The sequence below is a fragment of the Nerophis lumbriciformis genome, linkage group LG01 (genome assembly GCF_033978685.3).
Source record: "Nerophis lumbriciformis linkage group LG01, RoL_Nlum_v2.1, whole genome shotgun sequence".
In the NCBI taxonomy this organism is placed as follows: Eukaryota; Metazoa; Chordata; class Actinopteri; order Syngnathiformes; family Syngnathidae; genus Nerophis; species Nerophis lumbriciformis.
The window spans coordinates 52,091,319-52,118,929 of NC_084548.2; the positions used below are offsets into that span (position 1 = coordinate 52,091,319).

General features: G+C 39.9%; 2 protein-coding genes across 5 annotated transcripts in view; both read left to right on the forward strand.

Moving 5' to 3' along the window:
- The first annotated feature begins 697 nt into the window (after window positions 1-697).
- dhh (desert hedgehog signaling molecule) lies at window positions 698-14,723 on the forward strand. The gene is made up of 3 exons (XM_061986090.2): window positions 698-1,390; window positions 7,405-7,666; window positions 13,300-14,723. The coding sequence occupies exons 1-3, from the start codon at window positions 1,010-1,012 to the stop codon at window positions 14,064-14,066; spliced, it is 1,410 nt and encodes a 469-aa protein (XP_061842074.1). The 5' UTR covers window positions 698-1,009; the 3' UTR covers window positions 14,067-14,723.
- A 9,127-nt stretch (window positions 14,724-23,850) lies between these two features.
- The window catches only part of kmt2d (lysine (K)-specific methyltransferase 2D), a 55,228-nt gene continuing 51,467 nt past the window's right edge, over window positions 23,851-27,611 (forward strand). For 3 of the 4 annotated variants that reach the window (XM_061986126.2, XM_061986153.2, XM_061986144.2), the window contains exons 1-2: window positions 23,851-24,175; window positions 26,137-26,219. In XM_061986126.2, coding sequence (XP_061842110.2) covers window positions 26,171-26,219 — 49 coding nt within the window. In that variant the 5' untranslated portion in view covers window positions 23,851-24,175; window positions 26,137-26,170. Of the gene's footprint in view, window positions 24,176-25,713; window positions 25,731-26,136; window positions 26,220-27,611 lie in introns of those variants that run through there. The other variant, XM_061986135.2, reaches the window with a different exon arrangement.

Consider the following 27,611-nt stretch of genomic DNA (forward strand, 5'->3'; position numbering starts at 1 on the left):
CCCAGAGATAGCACAGTGTGCAAGATCTGACCTCTCACCCACCATTAATCCGAGCTTCCGTGTATGTCAGTCCTCTGGAACTGCAATTTATTCCTCCGCTCTCTCTCTCTCTTTCTCCTTTTTTTTTTTTTACAGCATTATCAGACACATTTAATGACTTTGCCAGCTATTGTTCTGAGATGGATAAAAATAATGTTTTGTTTTCGAGGGAGAGGTCTCGGGGCCACCTTAGGTTCCTCCAACACAGGAAGTAAGGAAGACTTTTAGGGGTGTCAAGGCTGAACACTTGTCTTCTCTGCATAACCTTTGCTTTCAAGTTTGTCTATTAATAACATTGATGTTTTTGTCTTCAACATTTGACCTAACAGTCAGACTTGTGTTTGGAAATGACACATGAAGGGGCAAAAGACTGTAGCAAATGTGTGTTGTTGACATAATAAATGTACTTGCAATTATTATTTTTCAATAGTGGTTTTAATCTATTCTTTCAATATCACACCCAAAAGAGCATTTGTCTGGCAGAAGTCGTCTGACAGTCTGATATGCGGTAAAAGGAGGATGGTGTGGGCGGCGGGGGTGTCATTGTGTTAACGCGAGTAGACTAATCATATGTCCTTTCAAAGGTTGAATTGGAGGCGTGTGCTGGCGCAGTGGGAGCGCGCAGAAAGGAAGGGAGGGCAATCTGCTCCTGACTAATAAGACCCAATGGCTGGTGAAAGGTGGCCAGGAACGCTTCAAGTCGACAGGGGACGCTGGAAGAAGAAGACGAAGAGGAGGAGAAGGAAAACAGGAGGATGATAGCCTGACTGTTGGACTTGATGGTGTGTGCATGTGGATTAGCGGTGACTTGGAGAGGAGCGCCAATTGTGACAGGTAGAAAATGAAGATGACTTTAACTGCACATGTGGCGCCCATGAGTGGAATCTTAGCACAGAAACAAGTATTAGTTTGAACATCTTAGAGCCGATACTTCAAAGGAGCATTATGTCCTAACAGCAAGTGAGTTCTCATGGTCAAGGTCTCGGTTATTTGGAATGGATCAAGCTGTGACCCCATCCTACATGTCACCCAAGCCTCCCCAATGAAGCAGCCCGGCCAGGCCCGGAGCTCTCAGCTCGGCCTGCTGGCCTTGTGGACCTGCCTGTGTCTGGCGGAGGGATGCGGACCGGGGCCCGGGTACGGCGTCCGGTCCAGGCCCAGGAAACTGACGGCCATGCACTACAAGCAGTTCTTCCCCAGTTTCTCAGAGAACAACCTGGGTGCCAGCGGGAGGGCAGAGGGCAAGATCACGCGGAACTCGGAGCGCTTCAATGAATTGGTGTGCAACTACAACCCCGATATTGTGTTCAAAGACGAAGAGAACACCAATGCCGACCGCTTCATGACAAAGGTATGTAAGAGGGATACTCATAATCTAATAATTCACCTCATTCATTGCATGCCTTTGCTGGGCTCCTAACACAAACACAACAGAGTATATGTTTTAACCCAACTTCCCCTCCCTTTTCTTAAGATAAAACCATGAGGAGGTAATTCAACACTGCCTCTTAAGAGGTTGACTTCCGCGTCGGCTCCTTTTAATCTTTAACCTTTGTTATTAGGAGTACTGCCATGACAGGTGCATGCAGAATCACCTCATCGTCAACACTATAATAGCCATCAAGATTTGCTATTTAAATCCCGTACGTGCACTGCTGTGACTTTCTTTGATTTCCAGGCTATAAATCTGTGATCCTTCCCATCGCGGTTGATGAATGACGACGGTTGTGTACATGTGTGCCCTTCTAATGCCCACTTTTGACTGCATGTGCCCCTCTTTTGCCCAGATGTGAAAGACGCTCATTGTGTGTCACTCGGAGAGAGGTCGCCTATACGAAATTCCCGCCTGCTGAAGTAATGGCACCGTTGGAAAAGCCACTTATTGTAGTTGTGACAATGAAACGCCTCTCTTCAATGGCATTGGGAGGGAAAATGTATCTAGTTTGCTTTCTGGCCCTCTCGTTCTCACCCTTTTGCTGTCACATTCCACAGTGCATGCCAATACATTTTCCCATCTGCCTTCTCCTTTCTTTATTCCACAGTATTTTCCCACATTTCTCATTAGATACTAAACTAGGTCTATTCAACTGGCGGCCCGGGGACCAAATTCGGCCTGGGAATGACACCGTACCAGCCTTCGAGTTCAGTTAAAAACTTGGGAGACAAACATTTGTGCATCAAATTTCTAAATTCCTAAAAACAATGGAGGACCACTATAAACGCATTGGCAGATCCTTGCATTGACATTTTAAACTTGCTTGCAAACATGAAATACAAATTCAGCCTGGGAATGACACCGTACCAGGCTTCGAGTTCAGTCAAAAACTTGGGAGACAAACATTTTTGCAGCAAATTTCTAAATTCCTAAAAACAATGGAGGACCAATGTAAACACATTGGCAGATCCTTGCATTGACATTTTAACCTTGCTTGCAAACATAGAATATTGTGGTCCAAACTTGTGATTTACATAACTGAGGCGTCCCTTAAGGCAGCCCTTTAAGTCCTCTATTTTTTTAGATGTTTCACATTTTTTTTGTAATCTGATTTATGTAACTAAGGTGTTGCTGTAGTTTGTTCACTTCAGATGCAGTCAGTAGTCAATTGTTCAACTTCTTTAGTTATACTAGTGGTATTTCTCAAGGTTCCATTTTCATTCTCTATTGAACTGGTGGCCCGCGAGTTCAATTAAAAAAAAAAACTGGTGAGAGGCTCACATTTTTGGTGCAAATTCTTAAAAACACTGTAATGCTGTCATAGATATGCTCTTTAACCATACTTGCCAACCTTGAGACCTCCGATTTCGGGAGGTGGGGGGTGGAGGGTGGCGGGGGGCGTGGTCGGGGGCGTGGTTGGGGGCGTGGTTAAGAGGGGAGGAGTATATTTACAGCTAGAATTCACCAAGTCAAGTATTTCACACACATATATATATATATATATATATATATATATATATAAGAAATACTTGACTTTCAGTGAATTCTAGCTATATATATATATATATATATATATATATATATATATATATATATATATATATATATATATATATATACATATATATATAAGAAATACTTGACGTTCAGTGAATTCTAGCTATATATATATATATTTATTTTATTATATATATATATATGTATATATATATATATATATATATATATATATATATATATATATATATATATATATATATATATATATATATATATATATATATATATAAAAGAAATACTTGAATTTCAGTGTTCATTTATTTACACATATACACACACATAACACTCATCTACTCATTGTTGAGTTAAGGGTTGAATTGTCCATCCTTGTTCTATTCTCTGTCACTATTTTTCTAACCATGCTGAACACCCTCTCTGATGATGCATTCCGCTTCATCTCCTTGTTGTGTGCGCAGTTGTGCACTGCACTCTCTAAAAGCCGTAGATGTTAATGTCACATATGCATGTACAGTAGAGGGCAGTATTGTCCTGTTTAAGAGTGTCACAACATTGCTGTTTACGGCAGACAAACTACTTTACGGTAGACAAAACGTGACTGCTGTTGTTGTGTGTTGTTGCCTCGCTGGGAGGACGTTAATGAAACTGCCTAACAATAAACCTGGAGGGGGCGTGGCCTCCAGCTCCTCCAGAATTTCGGGAGATTTTCGGGAGAAAATTTGTCCCGGGAGGTTTTCGGGAGAGGCGCTGAATTTCGGGAGTCTCCTGGAAAAGCCGGGAGGGTTGGCAAGTATGTCTTTAACTAGCTTTTTTTACAGAACGTCTTTAAAAACAGCAGAGCGCTCATAACTCTAACAAAATAAATTGATAAATATCTCCTGAAAGCTTATACTCCGGAATATACAAAATAAGACTACCGTATATTTCGGACTATAAGTCGCAGTTTTTTTCATAGTTTGGCCGGGCTCCAGTGCGACTTATATATGTTTTTTTCCTTTTTTATTATGCATTTTTGGCAGGTGCGACTTATACTCCGGTGCGACTTATACTCCGGTGCGACTTATGCTCCGAAAAATACGGTAATAGTGAAGGGTCCTTGGTTTTCTGGAAATGTGGCCCCCAGAACATTGAAGTTGAATATGCCTGTACTAAACCTTTAAAGGCCTCAGCATCCCGACTGATGACTGCATCACTTCGTCCATCATTTCCCGTGCAGTGTACTATTTTGTGAGGGTTACAACCCACGGGAGTGCTAAAGAGTCACAACCCTCATCAAATGTCTCATGCGTCAGGCACAGGCAGTGAATGGCCTTGATTATTCTATCACCCTGACAAAAAGGAGCAAAGGAATGCACCAAACTGGCTACAGTAGCTTTTTTTCCCTTCTAATATCCCGATTGTTTGAGGAAGGTTGAAACTAGCTTCTAGGAAAGTATGTGGCAGCACAAACAAAGAATTATGAATGAACACAGTGTTGAAATAGTGTAATCAAATTCTCCAGGGTCACATTTGAGAGCAGCGAAGTGTGTAATGGACTCGCACGTTGCACTTAACTTCACCTTGTTAATAAATGATAACAAATGTCTGACATTTCTGCTTGAGTGGGGTTCAAACGTGCCATACACTGTAATCTAAATCTGGAGTCATTTCATATTCATGTTCTCTTCATTCAGGTTGAATGAAATTGTCAAAAAGATGCATAAGAGATGCAGGCTATGTAATCTTCTCAATCTCAAGCAAATATCATACTGTGGGAGTGCAACAAGAAACATAGATAAAAATCTTATTTTTGTTAGGGTTTCGCAAACAGCAGGGATATTCAACAAAATTATTTTGGGGTGCCACATTTCAAGAAAGCTTCTCTCTTATTATTCATATTTTGTATATTCCGGAGAACCAGCGTCCTCTAAATGGACATTTGATTTTGGTGTATTTATTTTGTCAGAGTCACAGGAGCTGTCTGCAGTTTTTAAGGACCTTCTGCAAAAAAAGCTAGTCAAAGATCATCTCTATGAAAACACTCTACACTGTAAACCCGAATAAGTAAGCAGAACTAAAAAAAAAGTGAGGCAATCAGTTGCCACATATTTTTTGAGTTCATAAACTCAAATATTTGAGTATATCAGATCGTAAAAGAGTTTATAATAAATCCATCCATCCATCCATTTTCTACCGCTTATCCCTTTCGGGGTCGCGGAGGTTGCTGGAGCCTATGTCAGCTGCAATCGGGCGGAAGGCGGGGTACACCCTGGACAAGTCGCCACCTCAAGTTTATGTTAAATGTAAGTTTAAATAACAATTAAAATTACCAATTAAGCCAACTAAAAAATGTTCCTCCTCGTGTCTGCTGCCTGAAGAGGAAGTGCACGCAAATGCTACAAAATAAAAGCACTTCCTCTCTGTGTGTGTGTGTGCATGTGCGTGCGCGCGCACGTGCATGTAATGATTTATATATACATACACACACAGAGTATAATAATATAAATCTATAATGCGATTGATTCCTTCTTAATTTATTCTTGATTCGATTTAATGATTTGTTCTTTCAAAATAAAACCAAACTATGTTTAATCCACTGAGTTTTAAGTAACTGTGAGTTAATTATTTTAAGTAGCAGTTACATAATCTACAAACAAGTTCATATTGATTAAAAATAACAAGTTTAATGAACTTAAAAAGAAGTAAAATGTTACTCACACTCAACATTTTTAAGTAAGTACAACTTCTAACAACTTTTGAAGTTTACACTACTTATTCCAATTAATTATTTTGAGCATTCAAATATAATAACTATGTAAAAAAAAAAAAAAAAGGTGTCGACGTAGCACTTCAGATGCAGTCACTAGTAACTTTTTCCAACTTCTTTAGTTATACTAGGTGTTCCTCAAGGTTCTATCTTAGGTCCTCATTTGTGCTATTCTACGGGTGGCCCGCGAGTTCAGTTTAAAAAGCGTGTGAGGGACTCAATTTAAAAACACTTAAAAACATTTGTGAGGGTTTTTCAGCTTTTTAAACTGAACTTGCGGGCCACCTGTTGAATAGCACAAATGAGGACCGAAGATAGAACCTTGAGGAACACCTAGTATAACTAAAGAAGTTGGAAAAAGTTACTAGTGACTGCATCTGAAGTGCTACGTCGACACCTTTTTTTTTTTTTTTTTTTACATAGATCACATTCCAAACAAAAAGTAGTTGCCAACAAGGAGAGGACTTAAAAGGGATTCTTGAGGAACACCTCAGTTATGTAAATCACAAGTTTGAATTCCAGTAGTCTATGTTTGCTTGCTGGGTTAAAATGTCAAAGCAAGGATCTGACAATGTGTTTACAGTGGTCCAAGTTCCTCTATAGCAGGGCTTCTCTCTACAGTAACTATAAATAATTTAATTAGTCTACAGAATTGTTATAATTATAAGAACCCTGCATAAAACATTGTAGGTTACCATGAATTGATTAACATGGACCCCGACTTAAACAAGTTGAAAAACGTATTTGGGTGTTACCATTTAGTGGTCAATTGTACGGAATATGTACTGTACTGTGCAATCTACTAAAAAAAACTTTCAATGAAATCAAAAGTTTATTAGCATTAAAGGAAACAACACACCAGCCTTTCCTCATCTCCCACCATGATTACAGTGAAGCCAAGTGCTGCAAACACATATTCATATTCTGTAATGAAAAAAAAGCATGTTCCCCGAGGTCATAAGCGTCCCCCCTGGCATTGCACCACGCCCCACCATTTGAGAAGGACTGCTCTATACAATAGGATCCCTTTAATATTTTTAGGAATTTTCTGTTAAAATTTTTGTTTTGAACTGAACTCAGGGGCTAGTATGGTGTCATTCCCTGGATTGGATTTGGCTCCAGGGCCCTTAGTTGAATATCCCTGGCATACAGTATTAATGCACATGTCTTATATATATACATTTTTTTTTTTTTTTTTTTTTAAAGTAACCGGTATATTTAATGCATTGGAATAAGAATGTTTTACTTATATTAGGTTTTATTCTTACAAAAGAGCATCATACAACACAAAGTACTACATTAGTCATACTAGCTTCATTTTAGAGGCAATCAGTATGTCTGTAACTCCTCTTTTTGACACTTTACAGTTACGGACAAACTTAGCGCCCTCTAGTGTACAATAGGAAGAACACCCTTTAAGTTGTGCACTGGATGAAAATATTCAACCTGCATTCTATACAGCTGCAAAAATACATATGAACACTCATAAGCTTCTATGAACATGTGGAGGGAATCAAGGTCACGTAAATAGTTGGAAGTTAGTGGGTGCAGTGCCTTGCTGAAGGGAATCTCAGCAGCACCCAAGACAAACTCGTACAGTATCTTAATGGTAAGGTATATTGGTTTGGCTCCGAAATAACTGCCCTGTGTTTGACTCTTGTTCTAGCGGTGTAAGGAATGTTTGAACAAGCTGGCCATAGCCGTAATGAACCAGTGGCCAGGGGTGCACCTACGGGTGACAGAGGCCTGGGACGAGGATGGTCACCACCCTCCCGGATCTCTGCACTATGAAGGCCGGGCAGTGGACATCACTACCGACGACAGAGAAACAGACAAGTACGGACTGCTCGCCCAGCTGGCTGTGGAGGCGGGCTTTGACTGGGTCCACTACGAGTCCAAATATCACATCCACTGCTCTGTAAAAGCTGGTAAGATAATGCCTGTCATTAATGCCTGTCCCTCGTTTATCACTGCTAATTAGTTCTAGACATGACCGCAATAAATCAATTTCAGAAAAGTAAGTATCATTAATTATATATCAAATATTTCCATAGCTACAGCATATAAAAGCTGTTTAGAACCTTCTAAATACGTTTAGCAACATGAGAGCCCTTAGTGAAAAATACACCCGTTAGTCACCTTTACAACTTTTAATCCATTATTGCAGTGGTTCTTGAACTTTTTCACCAAGCACCATCTCAGAAAACATTTGGCTCTCCAAGTACCAACATATTGACCAACATTTAAATACAGTAGCGTAGTAGGACTTAGTATTCATTAAAAACAAAGCAGAGGTTTTAGTTGACAAGTATATTTAATATTTTTGGCCAATGTAACATTACACACAATACACACACATCCTCAACAATGATGCGCCATATACAGTTCATATTTACAGACTTCTTTGGCGTACCACTCTATGGAGCCCGCATACCACTAATGGTACGCATACCACGTTTTGAGAATAGCTGCAATATATTAGTAATGCTGCCTGAGGCTGACCCAACCAGTGGTCATAATACACATTTAGTGGACAATATTTCAGTAGTATTGATATTTTTAGTTTATTTAGCATTTTTCGCTTTAAAAAAAAAATCACAATTTTGGACCAAAACATTGTAGAATATGCTTTAAAAAATCTGAAATATGTCATGCATGAGCAAGGGGAGGATAAAATATACAGTTTGTGAAAAATATATATTGGCGTTTTTTCAGTTCTATAGTAACCATGTATAATTATTTTGCAGTCTTTTTATTCGAATAATATTTTTAAAAAAAAGTTCATTTTCTAAGACAATACATGACAATGTCAACTTTTGTGTTAAATCCCACAAGTACACCAAAAGCTACTTCACTGAGGCAAAAATCACTCCAAAGAACACAACATTGCACTACTGGCACTGGTACTATAGTAGTTAAAAAACAGTAGCTGACTTTTTGTGCAGCAGATGTGGGATTAAGTCACACTTAATGTGATCCTTGCAGAAACATGCTCTTCTAAAACTCAAAAGGAATCAAACCCCAGTTAATGCCCTTGCAAAAACCTTTATTTCATGTTTCCGTAACACTGCCATTAATGGCACTGCGAAATTGCATTTTGTCATTGTAGAAACATATGTATTGACACTGAAAAAGGTTTTACTGAACTTGAAAATACAACACAGACATACAAAATGTATTTCATTGGGATTTTCTCGTGTTTCTTAAAGGTGAACTGCACTTTTTGGGAATTTTGCCTATTATTCGCAATCATTAAGACAAAAACGCATATGTTTTTTTTTTAATGCATTCTAACCAGCTAATAGATTACATTTAGTGCTCCAGGCGAGCGTAAATTCCCAACACCCCCATTCCACAGAGAAAAGAATGTAGCATTACACAGTTAGTAATTATTTATTTGACATGTCAAGACAAAAATGCAATCATAAGAAAAAAAATAAGCCATTTAAATAATTTTACCTGAAAATAAAATAATAACACCTACAAATGTAGTGCAAATGGCATTGGAGGGAAATTGGGGTAATCATCCACATTCTCTTATTTGTCTCTCCAGTCACTAAATGTCTGTGGGGGAATGTGATGTTTACCTCATAAGGTCTTCGACGAAGTAATTCAGTTCCTCGTGTATCAGTCAAATGGTGTGGCCAATCAGCAGGATCAATGGGGCAGCTTTGATAGATTCACAGGCATCGGTTGAAGCTAAGGTTGCTGGATTGTAACATTGAGTCTGCTGCTACTGCTTCATTATCCTGTAAGAAAATTAAACACAAACACAGAACAATTTGGGGGGCGGCAGAGCTCGGTTGGTAGAGTGGCCGTGCCAGCAACCTGAGGGTTCCAGATTCGATTCCCGCTTCCGCCATCCTAGTCACTGCTGTTGTGTCCTTGGGCAAGACACTTTACCCAACTGCTCCCAGTGCCACCCACACTGGTTTAAATGTAACTTAGATATTGGGTTTCACTATGTAAAGCGCTTTGAGTCACTAGAGAAAAGCGCTATATAAATATAATTCACTTCACAACTTTGAAATGTAGATGTATTGATAATGATAATTTTAGTTAAATTACAAGACATACATTTTCAATTTTAACTCTGTTTTGAGTGTTCACTGTGCCCTGTTATTATAATGAGTATAAATAATGATATACTGTAATTCTATATCAAAGTATATAGGCAAAGTATATATAATATATATGAGTATAATATAATGATAGGGGGTCAGCACAGTGGCGCAGAGGTTAGTGCATGTGCCTCACAATACGAAGGTCCAGGATTGGATCTCCGGTGTCAGGGTCTTTCTGAGTGGTGTTTGCATGTTCTCCCCGTGACTGCGTGGGTTCCCTCCGGGTACTCCGGCTTCCTCCCGCCTCCAAAGACATGCACCTGGGGATAGGCTGATAGGCGACACTAAATTGGCCCTAGTGGGTGAATGTGAGTGTGAATGTTGTCTGTCTATCTGTGTTGGCCCTGCGATGAGGTGGCGACTTGTCCAGGGTGTACCCCGCCTTCCGCCTGAGTGCAATTGGGATAGGCTCCAGCACTCCCGCAACCCCGAGAGGGACAAGTGGTAGAAAAAAGATTGGACGAATAATGATAGGGTGCAACCCATATTATATGTACAGTGTAAGTATATATTTTAGTATAGCTAAAAGGTTCATATAACAGCACTGAAAGCTACTTTATGAGCATGTAAACTTATATCCATTATTAAAATGTGTTATTTTCTTTTGCAGAATGATGTTATTAGTAATCAAAATACATTCAATCACTAATTTTAATGCAGCTAAGTCAACTATTTCAAATGAATAGGCCAGAACGGCTTGAGATTGTTTGAAATTGATTGTGTTTGTCTGATATTGATTTAGATGTATTACCGTTGAACATATATGATGTATACTTTTTAATTGAAAAAGGATTGTTACTACAGTCTTTTACAAGTAACACACACTCACTTGGATTTACATGTTGAGTATGTCTCTCGCTTTCTGAATAGATGCTGTAGTGTAAAACACAAAATAGCACAAAATGTCATCAATGCATGCATTGTAATTTTACAGTACTTTTTTTTATAATATGATACAAATATTACATTTATGTTGCATATATTGATAAATAAATCATAGATGATGCAAATAAATTCTCTTGCAATCATATTTTAATGATTTCTTCATGGCGAGGCTCAGGTGAACTCCTCCTCTGTAACAGCCTCTCCATGAGCCTGTCACAGCTGTAAATATTTTCTGATTGCATCAAGAATTCAAAATCATCGCAAATAGTATCCATTATTTCACTTAAATAATATTTTACATTGCAGCCAAATGAGCCAGTAGTCGAGCTTACAATGAATACAGTTTAAGTTTGGGTTACCGACTTCTTCATCCGTCGTGCATTTCCGGATTTTCTGCTATACAGCTTTTTAAGAAAACGTTCCAATTAAGTGTACAGTGTGTGCATTATACATACATTTTTAGTATTTTAAATTTGTATTATTTTTTTACATTCTGCAATGGATGGCAGCCCGGGCGGCCGCCTGATTCGCCTGTTGGGAAAGACGGCCCTGATTCTGCCCATAAAACGGTTTAAAAAAAACATCCAAACACTTCCGTCAACGTTTTATATAGTTTAGTTTTAGTTTAGTTTATTATTCTTCTTCGGTCAATGGTCAACAAAATAAACAAACAGTTGTACATTCATAGATTGAAAAAGAAAATGTTGCAGACCGAAAGGGTTTAGGCTGAAGTTGAACACTTATTGTGCCTAACCCTATAAACAATGTCAAGTACAAGATGAACTTCCGAAAATTATGAAATGTCCTTTGTACAACATATTATAAATACACATTATACACAACATAAACACAGTTAAATGATATACACAGTAAAGGCATGTGTAATATCCTTGTACACGTGTTAAACCTTTGCACCAATTATATACTAGATACAGACAATTATACTTCCATTATTATTTATATCTCACATTTAGTTTTTAATTAACATTGATAATAGTATTAACTACAGTGTTGATTCAAATATGCTGTAAGTATATATGTTATGTAGAAACAGGTACATTCATAATGACATGCAATATTTATGTATTTTGCTCATTTTAAGCATACGGCGGCACATTAATTAAAAAAAAAAAAAATGCATCGCTGCGTTTGCTTTTTCCTTCATCAACATCATTGATTTTTACTCACTGCAGACTTCATGAAACCCATCAAACATAATACAACGTCACTTACTGTACAATGTCTGCTCTCTTGGGGCGGTATACATCACTTACTGTACAATGTCTGCTCTCTTGGGGCGGTATAGCTCGGTTGGTAGGGCGGTCGTGCCAGCAACTTGAGGGCTTCAGGTTCGATCCCCGCTTCCGCCATCCTAGTCACTGCCGTTGTGTCCTTGGGCAAGACACTTTACCCTTCTGCTCCCAGTGCCACCCACACTGGTTTAAATGTAACTTAGATATTGGGTTTCACTATGTAAAGCGCTTTGAGTCACTAGAGAAAAGCGCTATATAAATATAATTCACACTTCACTTCACTGGGATGCCGACTGTTAGGATGTTGATATATTCCCGTTTGGATGAAAAATGACTAAAATCCTGGCAAACGGTGGTGGAACTAAGCGTATTTTTGGATCTCTTTTGCCATTCCTGTCTAAGATGGGCTGTCAAAGTGTACCAACATCTCAGATTATGTCCACACTATTTTACTATCAAGATGAGAGGCATAATTTATAATCTAGAATACACTTTCACGAGCTCCGAGGCAAGCAAGCAGCTCATCAGCTGATGATGTCAATCCAGCAGCATAAGGAAGTTGCCTCTCTCTGATCAAGGCACCTCTAAATGCAGGTCCTTAACGTTAGCGCTTATAATAACAATATCGCTAATACTTGGTTGATATTCAGGTCACAAAATGTAAATGGCGGTTTTTGGGTTTATGGTCGAAATAGACGCAATGACGTCATGGTTTCCGTTGGCTCCATTGGAGGCAGACTTTAATTAATGTTTATTTACGAGTTAGAATGCATTAAAAAATACATATGTGTTCTTGTCTCTCGTAAGGATTGTGAATTATAGGCAAAATCCCCCACCCCCCCAAAAAAGCAGTTCCAGTTTAATGCCAATCTTCAGATTTTTTCTTTATGTCAGATTTGTTTTCAGTGCTGTTGTCTTTCTATTTAAATTTCCTGGTTTTCACTTTCAATGTTATTTGTGTCCACCTTCAGCTGAATGGCATTGTTTTGGTGTGAAGTCTTTTTTTAAATGCCAAAAGATGTTTCCTTTTCAATATATCTTTTTCTACAATCCATCCATCCATCCATTTTCTAACGCTTGTCCCTTTCGGGGTCCTGGTGGGTGCTGGAGCCTATCTCAGCTGCACATGGGCGGGGTACACCCTGGACAAGTCGCCACCTCATCACAGGGCCATCATACGTTCTACAATGATAACGTTAATTTCAGTGCCAACATGTAATGCGAGTGCTCTTATGTCAGATGTGTGGAAAAGTTGGCCTCAAAAGTTTTCCCAGTATGTTACTTTGTGTCTGTCGGCAGATCACTCTGTTGCTGTGGAAAAAGGAGGCTGTTTCCCCGGCTGGGCCCGGGTGACTGTTGCTGGAGGCGGGCAAAAGACCTTGTCATCACTGACTCCTGGGGACAAAGTCATGGCCGTGTCTGCGACAGGCAAAATGGTATTTAGTCCGATCTTGTTGTTTCTGCATCGGGATCCAGAAGCCCGGTCCATTTTCCTGTTTTTGGAGACAGAAGACGACCATAGATTGGCCGTCACTCCGCATCACCTGGTCTTCTTAGACCCTGACTGCACACTTGACAGCAGTAAGTACAAGGCTTGGTTTGCCAGTAGAGCCAGAACCCAGGACTGTGTTCTGATCCACCATGCAGACGGTCGATTCCATCATTCTCGCATCAGTTCCATTTCAGTAGAAGAGACTACGGGAGTGTACGCACCTTTGACAGAATATGGAACTTTGTTTGTTGACGGAGTGCTTGTCTCTAGCTATGCAGTGGTGGAAGACCATGCACTTGCACACTGGGCGTTTGGACCTCTGAGACTCCTGTTCTCGTTGGAGTACCTACTGTGGGGGGAAAGCACAAAACAAAAGCAGATGAGTTGCACTAACACAACTTCACTTCATCGCAGCACTTTGGTCACAGCAGCTTACTACATGAGTAACCGTCCTATTGGACGTCAAGATGTGGACGAGAGACTCAGTCATCAGACGTCCCGCGTGCACTGGTATGCTCGCTTACTGTACAATGTGGCCTCCATCATTTTACACACTGACTCTTTCTACCCTTAAAAAGTAAAGATGTAACTGCTACATTTCTCAATAACACTTCCTGTTTCTCATCAATGTGTTGACATGTCAATCTGCGCACTGGATTATATGTAATGGAATATATTATAGACATTATCATGGAATTTTCTCAAATCAATAGAATTTATATTTTTGTACCGGCTAATATACAGGTAATGTTTCCAGTTATAAAAGTTCCACAAATTGCATTGTATGTCCTCACCTTTTGTTCTGTCATAAAATATTAGAAAACTCATTCAACGTGGTTTTGTTTGTTTTTAAATCTGATGTACAGCAAACTTACAACCATTTCACGCGACACATGGATATGGTGACATGTAATATATTAATGCTGGTCTTTGAGGGAAACTACCTTGATTTTACCACCAGTGCATCTTTCAATTGGCTTTAATTCACAACACATTGATTATTTATTGTTGAACCCAACCAAGTTGACCCCATTTGCAATATTTGAACTTGCTGTTTTTGTGCAAAAAAGATGCATAACAGCATCCCCTTGTGGAGAACCTGGCCTTTTGCATATATTTTTTAATCCCATTGTTTGCCAACAGGCACATACACATAAAACAAGTACGGAAAATCATACACTTTATTTTAACGCTGAGAGTTATGAGCGTGTGAAAGCGCAATTTCCTTCACTGAAAAATGTGTTTAAAAAGTAACATACTGAAATGTTGAACACTATGTAATGAGTCAAATAAAAGCCACCTGGTCTCATTCTGTAAACTTCTGAGCTTTTAAATCTATGGAAAATCCCTAAATAGAAAACCAACAATTGTGTTTGTGTGCTCGGTTGTCAACATCTGTGGAGGTATTCCAAGAGATTATCCTTGAGATGCAGGAGGCAGATGGGAAAAGCAGTCACTCTGCTGCTGGTGCACCAATGGCAGGGAGCGGGTGCCCTTAATACTTCCCTCTATTTACGGCCATTGGCCAATCGGCCTGTCCTCCAACCGGTCTCGACCCCCCTCCCAAATCTAATCCAATCTTGCTAAAGCTGAATGGGGAGTTAACTAATCCTGTCCTAGGGACCAGTAATAACCTATTTTCAAAATTACAACCTCCTTGCACCTCATGTACAGTATGCATAACTCACTGGATATAAGGTAAAACATTTGTCTTAAACCTATATGAATATGCATCTTTTTCTAGTGCCATTTCAAACTACTTTAATAGCTGCTTGCTGCACAAACTTATACACATTTAGTTTTTTTTCCCAAACCTTGAAGTTCACACAAAGGTCTGCACACATGCGCATGTCACAGTGGCTCAAACTGATCAATCCCCTGTGCTGCAGGTGCTTGCTCAGTGCAGTCACTGCACGCAATGCAACCACTCCAAATATTACATTTATATTTACTATATTATTTATATTCAATAAGCAACGTCTTATTTTCTTGGACTTGCATGTGATATGGAAGGTGTGCTAAAGGGCTGAGAATGAGTCTGCATTCCTCTTCAACATGTAATCATACTGCAAACCAAGTATGTCAAACTCCCTTTCATTGAGGGCCATGGCTGCCCTCAGAGGGCCTCTTGTAACATTGAATAATACAATAATATGTGTATATATACAGGTAAAAGCCAGTAAATTAGAATATTTTGAAAAACTTGATTTATTTCAGTAATTGCATTCAAAAGGTGTAACTTGTACATTATATTTATTCATTGCACACAGACTGATGCATTCAAATGTTTATTTCATTTAATTTTGATGATTTGAAGTGGCAACAAATGAAAATCCAAAATTCCGTGTGTCACAAAATTAGAATATTACTTAAGGCTAATACAAAAAAGGGATTTTTAGAAATGTTGGCCAACTGAAAAGTATGAAAATGAAAAATATGAGCATGTACAATACTCAATACTTGGTTGGAGCTCCTTTTGCCTCAATTACTGCGTTAATGCGGCGTGGCATGGAGTCGATGAGTTTCTGGCACTGCTCAGGTGTTATGAGAGCCCAGGTTGCTCTGATAGTGGCCTTCAACTCTTCTGCGTTTTTGGGTCTGGCATTCTGCATCTTCCTTTTCACAATACCCCACAGATTTTCTATGGGGCTAAGGTCAGGGGAGTTGGCGGGCCAATTTAGAACAGAAATACCATGGTCCGTAAACCAGGCACGGGTAGATTTTGCGCTGTGTGCAGGCGCCAAGTCCTGTTGGAACTTGAAATCTCCATCTCCATAGAGCAGGTCAGCAGCAGGAAGCATGAAGTGCTCTAAAACTTGGCTGCGTTGACCCTGGATCTCAGGAAACAGAGTGGACCGACACCAGCAGATGACATGGCACCCCAAACCATCACTGATGGTGGAAACTTTACACTAGACTTCAGGCAACGTGGATCCTGTGCCTCTCCTGTCTTCCTCCAGACTCTGGGACCTCGATTTCCAAAGGAAATGCAACATTTGCATGGTTGGGTGATGGTTTGGGGTGCCATGTCATCTGCTGGTGTCGGTCCACTCTGTTTCCTGAGATCCAGGGTCAACGCAGCCGTCTACCAGCAAGTTTTAGAGCACTTCATGCTTCCTGCTGCTGACCTGCTCTATGGAGATGGAGATTTCAAGTTCCAACAGGACTTGGCGCCTGCACACAGCGCAAAATCTACCCGTGCCTGGTTTACGGACCATGGTATTTCTGTTCTAAATTGGCCCGCCAACTCCCCTGACCTTAGCCCCATAGAAAATCTGTGGGGTATTGTGAAAAGGAAGATGCAGAATGCCAGACCCAAAAACGCAGAAGAGTTGAAGGCCACTATCAGAGCAACCTGGGCTCTCATAACACCTGAGCAGTGCCAGAAACTCATCGACTCCATGCCACGCCGCATTAACGCAGTAATTGAGGCAAAAGGAGCTCCAACCAAGTATTGAGTATTGTACATGCTCATATTTTTCATTTTCATACTTTTCAGTTGGCCAACATTTCTAAAAATCCCTTTTTTGTATTAGCCTTAAGTAATATTCTAATTTTGTGACACACGGAATTTTGGATTTTCATTTGTTGCCACTTCAAATCATCAAAATTAAATGAAATAAACATTTGAATGCATCAGTCTGTGTGCAATGAATAAATATAATGTACAAGTTACACCTTTTGAATGCAATTACTGAAATAAATCAAGTTTTTCAAAATATTCTAATTTACTGGCTTTTACCTGTATATAATTGCCTATGCATTTGATTATCATATCTTTTTTTACGCACAATGTAAAAAAATCTTTAGATTGTACCATAAAAAACTGACATCTCGCCACCAGAATTTTACCGCAAAACTTGCGTTTTTTTCCTCAACAAATGTAAGTGGAATGGAAAAACAGTACTACTGTTTTTTATGGTAAAATTCATGCAACAGAGCTTTTACTGTAAAATCTACAGTTGTTGTTTTTATAGTGTATACCTTACATAAAAAAACAGTACAAAAGTTAATTATACGATTAAAAACATGTATTTATAGTATAGTATTGTAAAGGGAAAAACATTACCGAAATTGTTTTTAAGGTAAAAAACTGGTCATCAGAATGTTATTGTAAAGTATATTGTTATTTTTTACAGTGTATGATTTGATGGATAACCTGCTTTGACATAAGTCAAGCAGATATTTAAATCTTTAGCTTTACTTTAACAAAAAAAAAAATTGGAACGTATGATCATATAACAAGGGCAGCACGGTGGAAGAGGGGTTAGTGCGTCTGCCTCACAATACGAAGGTCCTGAGTAGTCGTGAGTTCAATCCCGGCCTCGGGATCTTTCTGTGTGGAGTTTGCATGTTCTCCCCGTGACTGCGTGGGTTCCCTCCGGGTACTCCGGCTTCCTCCCACCTCCAAAGACATGCACCTGGGGATAGGTTGATTGGCAACACTAAATTGGCCCTAGTGTGTGAATGTGAGTGTGAATGTTGTCTGTCTATCTGTGTTGGCCCTGCGATGAGGTGGCGACTTGTCCAGGGTGTACCCCGCCTTCCGCCCAATTGCAGCTGAGATAGGCTCCAGCGCCCCCCGCGACCCTGAAGGGAATAAGCGGTAGAAAATGGATGGTTGCATTATTAGATAATAGTACAATGTAAAAACAATGCAATTACATGCAGTATGGGTAGTTTTAATATCAAAATGGAAATAACAAATACATTTAGTAAGAAAAAAAGTACTTACAATACATATTATTTCCAGAATGTGGCGGGCCCGATCTGGCCCCGAGGACTTGAGTTTGACACCTGTGCTATAAACGCTAATTGAGTTCACTGTCATTCCTACAGAACACTCTTAACAAGTATAAAAATAAGTTTGAAACTAGTAATTATAAAATGAATGAAAGCCTCAATGAATGACAAAGGGGTAATGTGAACTATGGTTGTCACGACAACATTTTTTAGTAGTCTATATCGATACTTATTAATTCTCACCTTTTCGATACTTATTTGATACCACTTTACAAGTAAAAAAAAAACAACCCTCAACACATTTCATTTTAAATTTGCTACTTTATTGGAAACTGTTTCAAACTGTCAAGCATTTAATATTTTTAATATACTTTTAATATTGTGGTAGAACGATGTCATCCTCTATTTTGTAATGAACTAAGCAAATATGAAGGCTAAAACATATATTTTATTTTATTTTTTTGGTATTTTGTTCATCTTATTTCTATAAAAATAAAAAGAGGTGCGTTCAGTAAATGACTCCGAAGCCACAAGTTGCCTTCCTGGTCAACTAAGTCAGGGGTCGGCAACCCAGAACGTTGAAAGAGCCATATGGGACCAAAAATACAAAAAACAAATCTCTCTGGAGCCGCAAAAAATTAAAAGGCGTATATAAGTCTTATTATGAATGCAACACATGACGTAAGTGTCTATATTAGCTATAATAGCCTACTATCAAAATGACGCTGGCTGAAGCAAATCTTTGTTGACAGAAATGTTGAAATGTAATATCTATTCTACACATTTTTACAAAATTAGAAACCATTAGTAAATCAGAGACTACTCAGAAAGTGAGATAACTCCTGGAAATTACTGGCTTTTAATGGCCAAAAGGTATAGATGTGTGTGTCCAAGTTGAAGGAAACGGCAGGCTGTCTTCGTCTAATAGATTTATTACAATCTTTGGCAAGCTAGGTAATGTGTGCTGTGGTCTGGAACAACATGGCACACAAACAACTATCAGAAATGCAGCCAATATTACATACAGATAATGTGTCATGAGACATGCAAAACTAAATTACAGTATATGCAAAGAAGATAAAAGTAAAGGATATTAAATGAGCTCAAATATACCAACAAATGAGGCATAATGATGCAATATGTACATAGAGCTAGCCTAAATAGCATGTTAGCATTGATTAACTTGCAGTAATGCACTGACCAAAAATGCCTGATTAGCACTCCAACAAGTCAATAACATCAACAAAGTGCACCTTACACGCACAGCATAAAACTTTTGGTGGACAAAATGAAACAGAGAAAGACTGGAAGATTTTACGTGTAAACAAACTGTTGCGTCACAGTCCACACTATGGTGAGTTCAAGAACCGACAAAATAGGTAGGATGAAACGATGTTCACCAAATACTCTCATCAGTGAAGCATACACACATACTAAACAGTGGGCTTTCTAACAATTGGGAAGATTTATGTAATGTTGGTCATCAAACAAAAAACATACTAAAACCAAAAAAAATATTTCCCCATCTTTTTCTATTTTCATTCCTTTTTTAAATGATAAATGGGTTGTACTTGTATAGCGCTTTTCTACCTTCAAGGTACTCAAAGCGCTTTGACACTACTTCCACATTTACCCATTCACACACACATTCACACACTGATGGAGGGAGCTGCCATGCAAGGCGCTAACCAGCACCCATCAGGAGCAAGGGTGAAGTGTCTTGCTCAGGACACAACGAGGTTGGTACTAGGTGGGGATTGAACCAGGGACCCTCGGGTCGCGCACGGCCACTCTTCCACTGCGCCACGCCGCCCCTAAAAAATGCCTCAGGTTGCTGAGCCCCGAACTAAGTAAACCATCCATTTTCTACCGCTTACCCCAGTGTTTAAAGTGTTGCCAAACAACAGTAGAGTGTCTCTAAACTGTGTTTTCTTAGCACTCACTGATAACGATTCGGTTGCCTTCTTCTGGAGGTTTTCAGCACGCTGTGGTAATAACGCACACTGCCTGGGCTTGTGGTGGCGGATCTCGGCTCTCACTCGCTTGGCAAAAACTTTTGTGACCGCTTGTATTTGCTTCCTGAATAAATTATACAAAATCCACCTCCTTTCACTTTTAATATGTACCTCTACATGATCATATTGGGCAGCACGGTAAAACAAGGGTTAGTGCTTCACAATACGAAGGTCCTGGGTACGATCCCTGGGTTCGGGGTCTTTCTGTGTGGAGTTTGCATGTTGTCCCCGTGACTGCGTGGGTTCCCTCCGGGTACTCTGGCTTCCTCCCACCTCCAAAGACACGCCCCTGGGGATAGGTTGATTGACACTAAAAAAATGGCTCGAGTGTGTGAATGTTGTCTGTCTATCTGTGTTGGCCCAGTGATGAGGTGGCGACTTGTCCAGGGTGTACAGAGCACAGTTCCCTCCCCTCATTCTCACCACATTCTACCGAGGCACTATAGAGAGCCTACTGACCAACTGCATCTCTGTCTGGACTGGAGCCTGCAGTGCCTCAGCATGGAAGTCTCTGCAGAGAGTGGTTAGGACGGCGGAAAAGATCATCAGGACCCCCCTTCCTCCTATCCAGGAGATCGCAAAAAGCCGCTGCCTGACCAGCGCTCAGAAAATCTGCAGAGACTACTCCCACCCCCACCAAGGACTGTTTTCATTGCTGGACTCTAGAAAGAGGTTCAGCAGCCTCCGTAGCAGAACCTCCAGGTTCTGTAACAGCTTCTTCTCTCAGGCCGTAAGCTCTTGAACGCATCATAATAATCCCCTCAATTCCCCCCAAAAACGGATTAACTCGCTGGAATATGAAGACAATATAACATACATCCATAAATGTGGATGCATATGCAAAAGTGCAATATATTTATCTGTACAGTAATCTATTTATTTATATCTGCACCTTATTGCTCTTTTATCCTGCACTACAACGAGCTAATGCAACAAAATGTCGTTCTTATCTGTACTGTAAAGTTCAAATTTGAATGACAACAAAATGAAGTCTAAGTCTAAGTGTACACCGAGATAGGCTCCAGCACCCCCCGCGACCCCGAAAGGGACAAGCGGTAGAAAATGGATGGATGGGGCATTATCATATTCTATGTGATGTCACAGTGTTTTGTCTGACTCCAGCCTAGTGCATATATAGATAGATAGATAGATAGATAGATAGATAGATAGATAGATAGATAGATAGATAGATAGATAGTACTTTATTGATTCCTTCAGGAGAGTTCCCTCAGGATAATTAAAATTCCAGCAGCAGTGTACAGATTTTAGATAGAATTTTAAAAGTAAATAATGGAGGTATAAATGGAAATAATATACAATATAACAATAAAAATACAAATAAAAAGTAACAATAAGAATAAAAATATAACTGTGTACAGCTCTGGTAATGGGTACATTCGCACTCACCTGCACAAATGTACTTCAAAAATGCAACAATCAAAATAAATACGACTTTTTTTTTTTTTACTAGGGCATGCATATACCGCCACGACAGGCGGTATATGTCTCAAAATTTTTATGCTATTTCCAAGCATCTCCTTTTTATTATCGTTGATTTTAAATGGTCAAACTAATGCATATTATATATGCATGCCATCTATCCATCCATCCATCTTCTTCCGCTTATCCGAGGTCGGGTCGCGGCGGCAGCAGCCTAAGCAGGGAAGCCCAGACTTCCCTCTACCCAGCCACTTCGTCCAGCTCTTCCCGGGGGATCCCGAGACGTTCCCAGGCCAGCCGGGAGACATAGTCTTCCCAACGTGTCCTGGTTCTTCCCCGTGGCCTCCTACCGGTCGGACGTGCCCTAAACACCTCCCTAGGGAGGCGTTAGGGTGGCATCCTGACCAGATGCCCGAACCACCTCATCTGGCTCCTCTTGATGTGGAGGAGCAGCGGCTTTACTTTGAGCTCCTCCCGGATGGCAGAACCTCTCACCCTATCTCTAAGGGAGAGCCCCGCCACCCGGTGGAGGAAACTCATTTTGGCCGCTTGTACCCGTGATATTGTCCTTTCGGTCATAACCCAAAGCTCCTGACCATAGGTGAGGATGGGAACGTAGATCGACCGGTAAATTGGATCACCACAACGGATCGATACAGCGTCCGCACTACTGAAGACGCCTCACCAATCCGCCTGTCGATCTCACGATCCACTCTTCCCTCACTCGTGAACAAGACTCCGAGGTACTTGAACTCCTCCACTTGGGGCAAGATCTCCTCCCCAACCCGGAGATGGCACTCCACCCTTTTAAGTTTCAAGTTTATTCACAATACCATATAACAATTACAATAATAGTGAAATATCATCATTTAAAGATGTTGGTACGTGAAAGGGTCCCCCAAATAAGCTAGAAGAAGCTTTTGACAGGGGGTCCAGAGGATAGTATATACATGGAATGATGAAACATGGTAGCAAGCACAACAACAAAAAACTACGCTATATGATTAACACAAGATAATAGTACTAAAGCAAGCATACACATACATACATACATTCATTCAACCATGCAAAACCCAACAGTAGTCTACCCCACATGAGGCATTAAATATAGCTGGTTAATAGGTAAGTTTTCAGTTTATTTTTGAAGTTGGAGAATGGATACAGCATCTTGAGGCTCTCATTAAGCCGGTTCCAAATCTTTGGTCCCCTGCATACAACACTTTGAGCGGTACAATCCAGTAAACAATGTTTCCCTGATATCAGATCTAAGTTACGAGTGTTGTGGGCAAGAACCATGGACTCGGACTTGGAGGTGCTGATTCTCATCATTTGTTTCTAGCAATACTTTAATTTTGCCTTTGAAAGTAATACTCCAATGTCCATTAGTGGAGCTGCACACAACTGTAAAAATAAGAATATAACAAGAGAAACTAGGCAGTAGTGGCCATGTTATGAAGAGGAAAAAAAAGAAGAAAAACTGTAATACTGTCAATTATATGAAAGATGTGATGTGTATATTGCACCTTTAAATGTATTTAAGATGTATTGCACTGTTAATTTCAATATTATTATTGCTTTGCGTCCCCTATCATCCTAGTGTTCTCTCTCCTCCCCAGAAAGGAGTTGTACAGTCTGTGGGACAAAGGAGTTTTTGAGACAATTGAACTCTATTGGGCATGCAACTGCAGCGATTCAGCAAAACACAATTAAAAGTAATTAAAGGAAAATGCATCCCCAATAGTGCACGTTTTGCAGAGTACAATCACCTACAAGGCCACAGGCTGAGGCACGCGTCGTGATGCTGCAATTAAAACACTAATTAAAATGGGTCCCATGTTTTGGAAAATGCATGACCTAATATCGAGTGTTCGTTTCTATGCTCTGCTTGCCAACAAGAAAAAGCAGGAAAAAAACAACATGATTTTAACGTGGCGTGGATTTGACACCCAAGTTGTTTTTGACCTGATTGCGTTTGGCGCAATGAGAAGTGTGCATGCAGCCGCAAACCAAGTTGTGCGCTAACAGGCAAAAAAATGTGTCCGCGCAGGGAGCGTTATTGAATAAAGTATGAATGTGTTTGTGCAAGAAATGAATGTCTCATCGTGAATCGCGCAAGATTCCAGCACAGCGCGTTAGCTAGCCAGTTGTTAGCATCCGAGCTAAATCCATAAGTGTTAGCTGGAGGAGGATGGTGAACGGTGTAAGTGTGCTGGGTGAGGAATAGAACTGGTTCTCAGCTCCCTGGCCACAAGGCCGGAGTGGTGCTCTGCCTGCTAACCCCACCGCCGTCCGTGTAGTCGAGAAGCTCGCAGCACAAAACGCACAGCTTGCCTTCCGCCGACGTGCACTTCCCCCACTCTCCCTCCAGCCGGCTCGCCGCAGCGTTAGTCCGGTACATAAAATGAAGCGACCATCAGCATTACGGGAAGCTGTGTGGCTCTTTGGATGTTGCTGATGTACGCGGAGACGATATTGTTTTCGTAAGGTCAGTTGCTGCAATTGTTACTTTTTCCAACTTTCCGTGCCAGGCACGAATAGAGACACACTAACCCTGACCTTAGACCGGGTATTGTGGGCTCGGCTATCGCTAGCACGTAGCTATTAGCTCGGAGCAGATGACGCTGTCTACTTGCTGGAGAACTAGCCGTGTTACCTGAGCGCTAACTTCAGGTTGAATAATGGTGTGTGCTTACGCGCTACAGGGTGTTTTCCTCTGGGTTATCGCATGCCATTTATTCAAGTAAAAGCAGTTATGCATTATAGCGGAGGTACTTTTTGTAGTTTTATTCTCCGGGACACTTAGCTGCTACGTCACCATTGATAGTTGGTGGATTTTCCGTTTCGATCCGCCGCTTGGGGTATGAACCGGGCTATGTGCTGGGCGCGTTCTAAACCCTGCACTCGGTGTTTACATTGAGCAATTATGGCTATGGTTGTTAAAACGAGCTGGAAATTTTTTTTTTTGGGTCATAGCAACAACACGCAGATGCGTTTTGTTTATATCAGCAAAAAAGATCGCATATAAAATGACATTAAAAGTTAATTTCCTTACACTTTCAGTGTTGGTGTATAGCTAACCAAGACGCCACTTGGCCACCAAGTCAACATTACCGAATACATTTGTAGAAACTACTTAGCTCATTAATTGACTTAACTATATAGTTCACCTGCTATGCTATGGTTATTGAGAAGTGTGCTTCGACTGTCATATTTATTTCGAAGTATATTTGTATAATATATGTTGTCTCACTGTGCTCGTCCGCCCAATATACTCTTTACTTTCGATAAACATTATTTTCGCTTATGGTGTCTTGTTTTTGTATTTAGCTCATTTCTAAAGCCGTCACTTGCAATTTAGTTTAATATACGTGTGATCGACGTCCTTATCAGATTAATGCATTGAATGTTGCTATTAAACCGTAATCTCACATGCCTAGAAAACACGTGAAAGACGTTTACTTCTCAGCCCAGGTTCTTACTACAACTGCCCAACGAAACGCGTGTAATTAATATTATCTAATGATCGTTCGATTCAAATCAGAAATGTTTTTGGAACTTGCTGGCTACCTGATGTAAGTTACGGAATTAATTATGTCACACTTCTACGTCGGCATTGGCCTGGCTGCGCTGCAGACGTTCATCTATTTTCTGACATTGGGAGATTAACGATCATGCATGGAAATGCCTGCAGCTGTGTACAAAGTTGCTTTTTCCACTCTTTCCGTACATGAACACTACAGAATGCAAGGTCACCAGCAAACACGACCCTACGACGACCTCATGTTATTGGAAAACAATGGCGAGAAAGGATCGAGTCCCGCATTGTTTGATTTACTGTACTTAGGCAATGGCATGAGACTCAGGGCGGAACTAAAGTGTAGGGCACTCTTGTTCCGCACGACAACACTGCTGCAACAGGAAGTTTTCAACACGGAAGTTGTGTTTTCTTTGTGTATCCTCAATTATGGTTATTTTTTTAATGCATACGATACGCCCCGTCAATTATTACTTCATGTCTCTTACTTCATATATCTTTTACGGTTTGTATTATGCAATGTTTGGTGAATAAACATGTTATGAATTTATTCTGCTGTAACACCGCAACACGCGTGCTATTTTTTATCATTTTAAGAAGACTGCATGTTATTTTTGCGCATATATATTTGTATATACCTGGATGCATTGTATGGGGTTTTAAACGACTAGCATGGTGAGCGTAAATTGACAAGTTTTTGTCATAACATGCTTATTCAATATAGTTCACGATAGTTAATACAATATATGCACGCTTGGTAGCACATATTCTGTATAGGAAGACTTGTAATGAGCCATGCTACCTGTTTGATGTGGCCATTATTCACAAACTCATTGTGTTGGTTAGGTTATATCAATGTTTACAAACTGTAAGGGTTCTTTGTAAAAAGCATCTACGTTTCCAAATTGCAGATCTCTGTCAAGGAGGTCAGAATCAGCTTGGGGGATGGACGAGCAGAAATCAAACTGCGAAGAGAGCGAGTCTGAGCCAACAGGTAATAACAGAATGTTATATTTATTTTGAACATGGAAACATGATTACACATTATTACAGCACATATTTACAGTGTCACACAAAGCTCAACATGTCCGAAAAGGAGTAGGAAGAAGCAGAGTTTATTTAATCCTACCCCTTTTCCATTTCAAAACTAGTACTGATACTTTTGTTAACTTCCTGTATTCAACATAACATAGATATATACATACATAATAATACAAAATAAATTCACATTAATAAAAAGTTATCAATTAGTTAGTAAATTAGTTATAATCTACATGACCATGGTTGCATATACCTGATTTATTATTAAGGTTCAAGATTCTTCCTTGCACTTTGTAAACACTAAGTTTAAACAGTTTCTTAAAACTGATTATATTAACACATTGACTTCTTTGATAATAATAATGATAATAATAATCATCATCATCATACTTCACTTTAAGAGGAATTTCACTTTTTCTGGAAGTTTGTCTATCGTTCACAATCATTATGAAAGACACGACAACAAATAGGTTTTTTTAATGCATTTTAACTCGTAAATAAAAATCTGCTTACAGCGGAGCCAATCGAAGGTCCTCTATTCTGCCCATAAAACTCAATAAAAAAAACATCCAAATACCGACAACAATACTCTATTTACATTTCTTGATTTGAGTATTAACCAAGTGTTTTTGATATCGTTATTATAAGCGCTAATCCAGACAAGCTATTTATAGCGGCACCGTGATTGCGAGCTTAAGTGCCAATGTTGACATGATCGACTGATCAGCTGCTTCCTCGCTTCCTTGCTTGTCAAACTTTATTGTAGATCATAAATCATGCCTCTCACCTGAATCGTTGAAGAACGAGAACGTATCCTGGCAAGTTAGTACACTGTGACAGCCAATTTAGACCTGGAAATTGTGAGAACGACATGACAAGATAAGAACGATATGACAAGATGCTTGGTTTCACCCCGTTTTTCTTCGCGAGGATTATGAGTCATTCTTCGTTGAAATGGTAATATATGAATATCCTAGCAGTCGACATCCTAATGACAGCAGACCTTGCACAGTAAGTGATGTTACATTAAGTTTGTTGGCTCTCAAAGTCTGCAGTGAGTAGAAATCAGTGATGTAGTGGGGTGAAAAAGCAAACTTTGTGATGCGTTTTTGAAATTAATGCGCAGGGTATGCTTAAAATGAGCAAAATATATAGATCAGGCATAGATCGATTCGCACCAGGACCACCAGAATGCCTCACAGTCTGTATCCCCAGGCTGTGAGACTGCTAAATGAACAGCCTGCCCCTTTACTGCCCTGACCATCTTATTACCTCACTCTTCACCACCTCAATAATTGTGCTCTGGACATTGCATTGCTGCAACATCAACGTAACACCCATCTGA

What these genes read in the sequence shown, in the direction of transcription:
- dhh (XM_061986090.2), top strand. Translation starts at nt 1,010, where the DNA reads ATGGTCAAGGTCTCGGTTATTTGGAATGGATCAAGCTGTGACCCCATC. An exon ending in CCGACCGCTTCATGACAAAG is followed by an intron (nt 1,391 to 7,404) that starts GTATGTAAGAGG and finishes CTCTTGTTCTAG; the next exon opens with CGGTGTAAGGAATGTTTGAA. An exon ending in CCACTGCTCTGTAAAAGCTG is followed by an intron (nt 7,667 to 13,299) that starts GTAAGATAATGC and finishes GTCTGTCGGCAG; the next exon opens with ATCACTCTGTTGCTGTGGAA.